Genomic DNA, 8,348 nt, shown 5'->3' with positions numbered 1-8,348 from the left:
AATTGTCCTTACCCCTTCTAACTTCTGGTGTTTGCTGGCAAGCCTTGGTGTTCCTGGGCCTGTATAGTCACATGCTCATCTTCCCTCTGTGAGTCTGTGTGTGCAAATTTCCCCTTTTAAAAAAACACCAAATTGGATCAGGCTGACCCTGATGATCTCATTCTAAATTTGATTACCTCAATAAAAGAACTTATTTCCAACTAAGGTCAGATTCTAAGGGACTGGGGATTAGGGATACAATTTACCTTTCTTAGGGAACACAATTCTACCCGTAACAGATGGGTGCAAGGATGTAGGTTGAAGGCTGGTAAGTGAGCCTGGATAAAGGGAGTGAGAGAAAACCAAGATGCTAATGAGAACATCAGGGGGATGGCTGACCATGGGGCCCACACTGGAAGAGAAGCAGATTCTGGAGGCCAAGAGTTGGGGTGGTGGGGTAAAGGTTAAGGGTTAGCAGGTGGGAAATTACAGGGCAAGCTGGTTCGGCAGCAGTCATGGTACGAGACCAGCCTGGGAGAGTGGGGACTTTAGGATCTAAGATCTCGGATTCGTGATATGAGGCTGGAGGTTTGGCTGTCACTATGGCACGTCAGCTGCAGAAGGTAATCTGTTACTGGGAGATGACCCAGTTGAGGTCATCTCCAGAGACCAGGGCACCAGGAGCAGTTTCTCCATCCACATGGAAGAAATACAGAAGACGACATCAGGGAAAGGGACTAAGGACAACTGTATTGGGAAGAGCCAATTGTGAAGGAAGGCGGGAGAGTACCCTATAGCTCAGGAGATAAGGATATGGGGAAAGGGCAGAATATTTGGAGGGGAAAGACTCCAAGAGTCCTGAGAAATGGGGCACAAGTGTGGAAGGAATCCTGAGGAGCAGGGAACATGGAAATTCCTGTGGGACCACAGTACAGTGGCAGAAGTGGTCTCTTTTGGTGAAGACTGGAAGTAAAGTACATTGGGGCTGGAGGGGGAAGAAAAATGACGGCAAAACGTTGAGCCAAAGCCTTAACCAGATACTTCATGTTGTGATAGTCATTAATTTACTGGGCAAAAGTTGCCCTTCGGTTTGTCTTGAATGTTCCTCTTAATGTAATAAGAGAGTGGCTGAAAAGCTATCGTTGGTAAACCAAAATGTTGGAACTGACTTTTGGTCACGGCCCTCTGCCTAAGTAAGATTCAGCAGCTTTGCTAGTCTAAAGGGTCCTGTGATGGATCCTGACTGCAGTTCCACATGGAGGCCACAGGCAGGGAGAGGAGCAGCAGGGGAGCTGCTTGGTTTCATAAAATGGGGACACTGGTACCTCCCTCATAGGGCTGCTTGGGTTTTCGGCCTACAGTTAAGTCCTTACTAAATATTAGTGGTGGTAATTATCATTATAAATCCCATAGTCTGAGGGAGGGCTGAAAGTATGCTCCTCAAAATCATAGTAACAATGAGTCCCTCTCTCCCTTCTCCCTTTCCCCAAAGATAAAGAATACACTAACGTGATCCCAAACATTTATTTCCAGAGGTTTTTGACAGAAGAGCACAATCTTGAATAAAATTACACCACTGTACTTAAGGGCAACACTACACAGTAAGCAAAATCTGCCCTGACCACTTTCACAGAAGAGAAACTTCAGAAAGGAATTTTCCATCTCCTGACAGTTTTACAACATTCGTATCTCTGATGCACTTCAAGCCTCAACCCATCTCTCATTTTCTAACTTCAACAGAAAATGTGTGTTCACAAGTTGTGTGTGTGCACATGTGCCTGTGTGTACACAAAAGGCTCATTTCACCTACTTGATAAACGAGCTGAGATGATGTTTTAGGAAAAAAAAAATTGGAAAAAAAAAATGTTACCCCAACACGATGGAGAAGCCAAGCCAAAAAGGCTTCACGCTAGAGCTAGCTTTCTCCTCAAAAACTCTTACATCCTAAAAACATCCCAGTGGGTGCCTAAAAACTGAAATCCAGCGAGTTCATGGCCTTGAGTTCACTCCTATCCTGAATTTCTCCCAGTGCAGGTCCAGAAGGGCAAGATGTGCCAGAAAGGAGAACGTGGGAATGTGTGAGTATCCTACAGCCAGCCCACAGTGCAGCTTGCACTCAGAGAGGAGACTCAGGGACACAAGGTCTCAGGATGCACAGCTCACCTTGGCCTCATGTGCCTGGGCTGGGGAGAGGGAGACCATTCAAAAGCCTGTGCTTGGCTGGGCGCAGTGGTTCACGCCTATCAACCCAGCACTTTGGGAGGCCGGGGCAGGCAGATCACTTGAGGTCAGTAGATTAAGGACAGCCTGACCAACATGGTGAAACCCCGTCTCTACTAAAAACACAAAAATTAGCTGGGGGTGGTGGTGCACACCTGTAATCCCACCTACTCAGGAGGCTGAGGCAGGATAATTGCTTGAACCCAGGAGTCGGAGGTTGCAGTGAGCCGAGATTGCACCATGGCACTCCAGCCTGGGTGACAGAGTGAGACTCTGTCTTAAAAAACAAAAACAACAAAAAAGAAAAGCCCGTGCTTCAGACTTGACTCTTCAGCCTTGGTTTCTCCCAGTACCGTTACTGGGTCTTAGGAACTTTAATGCTCATAACTAATCCCTGTGACCCAGGAACTCCATCATGAGCCTCAAGAGCCCTCCTTAAGGTATTCAGCCGGTGACTTCAGTCTGACCACTAGCCACCTGCATAATTCCACAGCCCTTCTTGGCATCTCGATGGGCAGTCATGGTGCCTTGCCATGTAGGGCACATAGCCTGCTTAAAGAAAAGAAGATGGGTAGAGAAAGCGCAGGCTGCTGTCCAGGCCACTGCTGAGTCCTGGCACGGGGTCGAGTGAAGTTTTTGTAAGAGGGGTGGGGTGCTGGGGGACCCAATTAGGCAGATGCCTTCGCTACTTGCTGAGCCTGGTACTCCTGCTTCGCTTTCTCCCTCTGTTCCTGTTCTCTCTGGATCAACTGTACACGGTCTAGATGCCACTGCTGCAGATTCTGCTCATAGGTGACGATGTCCTCTGCTTCACAGGTGGAGAGTTTTTCCTTGACAAGCTGGGTGGTCAGACTTAAAAGACTTTCTGACTCAATTTTGCCCAGAGTCTGAAGCTTAGAATGTAAGGCCTGTTGGAAACAAAGGGGACAAATGAGGAGAAAGGTAGAGAAGTGAGAGAAGGATACAAAGAGGAAAAACTAGCCCTGAGTGACTGACTTTAGATTTGAACAAAAGTTTGCTGACTCGTAGTTTAGTCCTCATTCTAGTGTACCAGAATGAAGTCACCTGCAAAATAACCAAATGTTTTGCTGGTAGAAAAAAACCATTTTGCTGGGAAATTGTCATGCTACCTTTCATCCAGGTGCTGTTAGCTTTTGTTATTTTCTTCAGCTCGGCAATTTTGCTAAGATGCACCGCATGTGATTTCTCTCCTTTCACTCACAAACAGTAAATGGAATTCCATATGCTGTGTCTCCCTGTGTAATTTCTTGTTTTAAACCACAAAGATGGCCAGCCTCTAACAAATCTATGTTTCCACCCTGACCTAAACCAAACCAAGCAGCAAACTCCAAGAACAAGAATTCTAATATGCAAACAAAATGGCAGAGGCATCTGATAACTGGAGCAAGCCCAACCATACTTGTGCCTTCAGAATAACTGAAACAAGTATTTGCTTTCCTGGAGTTCTTCTCAACAGACAGAAATCAGTTCAAGGAATAGCTCCCCTGAGTGCCTGCACTGTTAGAAGCATCCACCTGCTGTGCTCCACTGCAGGTCAGCCTTTACGTACTGCCTGCTTACAGCTCCAACTGAAATGGCAGCTTGGTTTGGTTGGTGGTGTGTTCCTGGAGAAGTTAAGTATTAAAAACATTAATCTATTTAAGTACTTCGAGATGTACTCTCTCATTAGAGAGACAGAGCCACTTATGGGGCCAGCTGTAGCTTATACCACACATCCCCATGTTCCACAAACGCACGCCACTCACTGGCACAGGAAAGGAGGCTTGCTCCAGTAACAGGATTGGAGGTGGGCAGGGCGCCTAGGCTCCAGGAGGGCCCAGAGGCCTAGTGTGAGAGTCAATCATATAAAAATGGCTCCCAAACAAATGACCTCAGACTAACAAAAATCAGGCAACAGGAAGAAAAGGAAATGTAAAACGAAAACGATTTCTCTCTGATAACACTCTTCATGTGGGGTTTGAGGCCAACAAGACAGTTTGGGATACCAGAAAGAGGACTCAACTATGAGTTGGCAAACTTTTGTTCAAATCTAAAGTCAGTCACTCTGGGCTACTCTTTCTCAGTTTTGCTGTCATCTAACATGAGAAAGGTAGTCTCTAGCATCCAGAGATCTTGCAAGCAGAAATGCACTGGTGCCCAACACGCAGTTAGTAGTCAATAAATACTTGTCTTTTTAAAATGTTCATAAAAATACATTTGTAGAGGAATGAGGGCTGACAACGTAATGCAGGCACAGGTTTCTATTCTCTGAGGCAAAGTATGTAAGAAACAAGGGAAGGAAGTTTTAATTTTTAAGAATAGTGTGGCAACCTTGGTCAATGTGAATGCAATGAATCATAATATATGGGGCTAAGGAGATTTTTTTTCTTTAGCCTTTCTAAATATACAAGGTTAAGCAAAGAGCCTGAAGGGGCAGACAAGCAAATTCTCAGCCCAGCTATACTGCCAATTCTCTGGGTACCTTGGGAACATTGATTAATCTTTCTTTCTCAGTTTCAAATTTTAAGAGGGAAGTTGAGCAACGACTTTATAGACGTACTGGGTGAAATTGCTGCTAAAAATACAACAGGCTCCCCCTTATAACACTGGGAATTAGGTTCTGTCCAATTACTGAAAAGATTTAAACATAATAATCTAGCAGAGTTTATATCTTATCAATACCAAAATGACACAAGTCACACACAATAAGTGGGAAAGTTTTTTGCTGTACAAAGAATTCCCATTCTGGCAGCATTTTTTCCCCCTTTGCACTAGACAAGAATCAAAGCAGCTAAGAAGCCAAGAGTTCAAACATTGAACATGGTTCTTTCCTGACACTGATCACAGAGCATTTTGAGATGTACAGAGTTAGAAGCTACCAAAGGTAGCTTGGGTGCTCAGGGCTGTTCTGGAAAGAAATAGTGCAAACTGTTTACAACTTCCATGTAGCACAAGAGAACAACACAGCTGCCAAAGATGAGCAAAGAGAGACGCCCGTGTGTTCTCTCTACAAACGCAAATGTGGCATTATAGTGTCTAACTGGGTTTTTAGGTTATCAAGCACATTTAGTGCAAGATGGAGAAATGGCCAGATACTTTCCACCTGGGGTGGGAGTCAGGTTATTGCTGAGGAGGCAAGCAACTACCTAGCCAACAGGCGCATATCAGGAATGAGTGGGCAATGACATGCTACCTTAGTGAACAAAACTGTGACCGATTAGCTCAAGTACAAAAGGAGCATAAAAATTCCATTGGTTTAAGACCACTTCCTGTGCAAAGCAATACAAATGTAATTTTTGATGTCAGTTTTTAATGCCTCTTTGTGTGTGACATTGATGCAGAAAGAATGCTTTTCCATCACCACAGGAGAGAAGTGTGTTTTATACACTGCTAAGAGAGACACATTCTGCTATGATTCACCTGAAATCGTTCTAGGTATTGAGGAAGCTTCGACTGTTCTGTTTCCTCGATGTCTAACTGCTCCACCAGTTTTTCCCACTCTTGGATGTCTTCATCTTTTTGGGACTGCTCCTCTGAAACCCCATCAGCTGAAGTCAGAGCCTTCAGCACTGCATCCAGCACATGGAGCTGTGGAGCAGAAAGAGGGTCAGCAACTACATGTTTTATGGCCCAAAAGCACATGGTGAAGAGAGGCTGGAAAAGGCGAAAGAAAGCAAGAATGAGCTCTAAAAGACTATGAAAATATTTCTCTTACAAAATTGTAGAAAATATAAATGGTTATATTTTTTCACATTATAAACACCCTATCAGATGGCATGGAAAACGGTACAAAACAAATAGTAGAAATAAGCAAGCTAGGCTGGGTATGGTGGTTCATGCCTATAATCTCAGCACTTTGGGAGGATGATGTGGAAGGATTGCTTGAGCCCAGGAGTTTGAGACCAGCCTGGACAACATAGGGAGACCCCATCAATTAAAAAAAAAAAAAGCCAAGCATGGTGGTGCACCCCTGTGGTAGGTCTCAGCTGCTCAGGAGGCTGAGGCAGGAAGACTGCTTGAGCCTGGGAGGCGGAGGCTATAGTGAGCCATGATCACACCTGCACTCCAGCCTGAGTGACATAGTGAGACCCTGTCTCAAAGACAAAACAACAACAAAATACCAAATAAGCGAGCTAAGAATTATTTGTATAAGTGAATCAGCACAATGGCAGCTAAGTTCGCTTTTAGTTAGCCAGATAGGAATCCAGGAATAATGCTTGATGGACACTAAAGTACTTCCCACTTCCATGTCTTTCTTCCTCAGTCAGTTTGGATTTGGGACAAAGGGATTGACAACTACAGAACACAACCAACCAAAGGCCATTTTAAGTGTATGTTAAAGCCTCTGGATATAGGCAAGGGTCCCCCTCAGAGAAAGATTTTAGCTCACATGGTATCTGTAAATTAAGGATCAGTGTAATTCACATAAGCTGCTAGCAAAGACCAGAGATGCATACATGAAATTCATTTGAATGAGGTGATTTCTGTGACTTAGGAAGTAAATTTAAAAACAGAAGGTTTTTGTTTTGACCCCTCTCCCCTCTACTTTCACTTTGAGGTACATCTCCCTTGACCCACGGAGGGCCTAATGATCAGAAATGGGATATTAACAACAGCAAGGCCAGCAGAAACACCTGCCTGGAAACCAATTAATCCTGTCCATGTCACATCAGAACACAAATCCTACAAATATGCCAAGGCCTTTTAATACCACTAATACATCACACCCAAACTGGACACATAGCACATTTTTGCTGACATGTGAACACATTTTCTACTGTTAGAATGCAAAGGTTGCAAATCTGGCTGAGATTGGAAGGAATATTTCCCTAGCAAAGTATTTATGTATAATTTTGTGCTTTCAATCACCAGTACTGACTATAGCAGGGTTAAAACCAGTATAGTGACAAATGTATATCCTTTGTTATAAATGTCTGGCAAACAGCATAATGATTCACTATACGTAAGTGTAAGGTGACAGGACAGACACCAGACCTGACCACCTCAGGACTGAAATGAAAGCCAAGGGATGAGCCCTAGCAACCAGAGTCAAGAAAAAACAAATACGTGGCTCTATGGTAACCTTTACACCATGATAACAAGACAACCAATGTCCTTCTCAGGCCTCAATTGGCTGTAAAAGCTGTTTGGACAGGAGCAGACACTACGGCTGCCTGTGGGGTGTAAGGCGCATCATGTCTCCTGGAGTTAGAGCAATCCCATGCTGTAAAGGGTCCTAGGTGACCAAGAGGCACGAGCTTTGGGACTGGTGGGAGGGTAGTGTTCTTGTTCTGGTAAAGTGAACACCTCAGAACTTTGAACGAAACATCTGGGTCAGATCTCATCAGCATCACACATTCACACAGAATGGTTTAAGATGGTTCCATGTCTGGTCCTCAGATTCATTTCTTGAGGACTTTTATGGGGAAAAATGTTACGTAGCCTACATGCTGTGTAGACTACATGGGGTTACAGAAATGGCAAACATATTTACAACGAAATTTTACCCTCTCTTGAGTTCTCAATGAGCTTTTTTTTTTTTTTTTTTTTTTTTTTTTTGGTAAGGAGGTGAGGGACGAGGCAGTGGAATAGTTTTTTTTCCTACACAATGAACTATAAATCAATATTAATCAAATTTTCTAGTGCCTTTGGTCAGGAGCATTGAAAATGTTTGTGGTTTTGCATTTTTTCAACTGGATAGGTACCTATTCTATAGAAATACAGAAAGTAGGGGTAGGGGAAAGACAATGAAAACAAATTTAAAGCTCAGGTTATGGGAAACAGATGGCTAAATCTTACTGCCTTAGAGCCGAGGAACATACCGCTTCTCTACACAGCTTTATGTCTTCTGGGGAGGCAGCCACTTTCTCCATCACTTGCAGGGCTCTGTCAAGGTAGCCTGGTTTCCATATCAGAGGCATGTTGTGGTACACAGCCCGTAGCCCTTGCTGCATCTCCACCTTCCCTGTGGCCAAAAAGAACAATAAAGAATGCTCAGCTATGTCTTCCCACCATTTCTAAGACTGAGGACCTGAAGGTCCAAATGAATGTTCACCTGGCAGTTCTAGAAACAGAGAAGGATCATTTCAAATCTGTACCAAGAGACTCATCTCATCCAGTGACACTTCAGATGGATAATGAAGAATGTG

The 8,348-nt window shown here is 44.0% G+C and overlaps 1 protein-coding gene across 3 annotated transcripts in view; it reads right to left on the bottom strand.

The window, feature by feature from the left end:
• Window positions 1–1,484: 1,484 nt before the first annotated feature.
• Window positions 1,485–8,348, bottom strand: part of MRPS27 (mitochondrial ribosomal protein S27) — a 99,653-nt gene continuing 92,789 nt past the window's right edge. For all 3 annotated transcript variants that reach the window (XM_007974900.3, XM_007974901.3, XM_007974903.3), the window contains 3 exons: window positions 8,022–8,164; window positions 5,620–5,787; window positions 1,485–3,107 (listed from right to left, as the gene is read on the bottom strand). In XM_007974900.3, coding sequence (XP_007973091.3) covers window positions 2,868–3,107; window positions 5,620–5,787; window positions 8,022–8,164 — 551 coding nt within the window. In that variant the 3' untranslated portion in view covers window positions 1,485–2,867. The remainder of the gene's footprint in view (window positions 3,108–5,619; window positions 5,788–8,021; window positions 8,165–8,348) is intronic.

The sequence above is a fragment of the Chlorocebus sabaeus genome, chromosome 4 (genome assembly GCF_047675955.1).
Source record: "Chlorocebus sabaeus isolate Y175 chromosome 4, mChlSab1.0.hap1, whole genome shotgun sequence".
NCBI classification, from domain to species: Eukaryota; Metazoa; Chordata; class Mammalia; order Primates; family Cercopithecidae; genus Chlorocebus; species Chlorocebus sabaeus.
The sequence above is the reverse complement of the archived record's forward strand: the minus strand, read 5'-3'. Positions and strand labels throughout refer to the sequence as shown.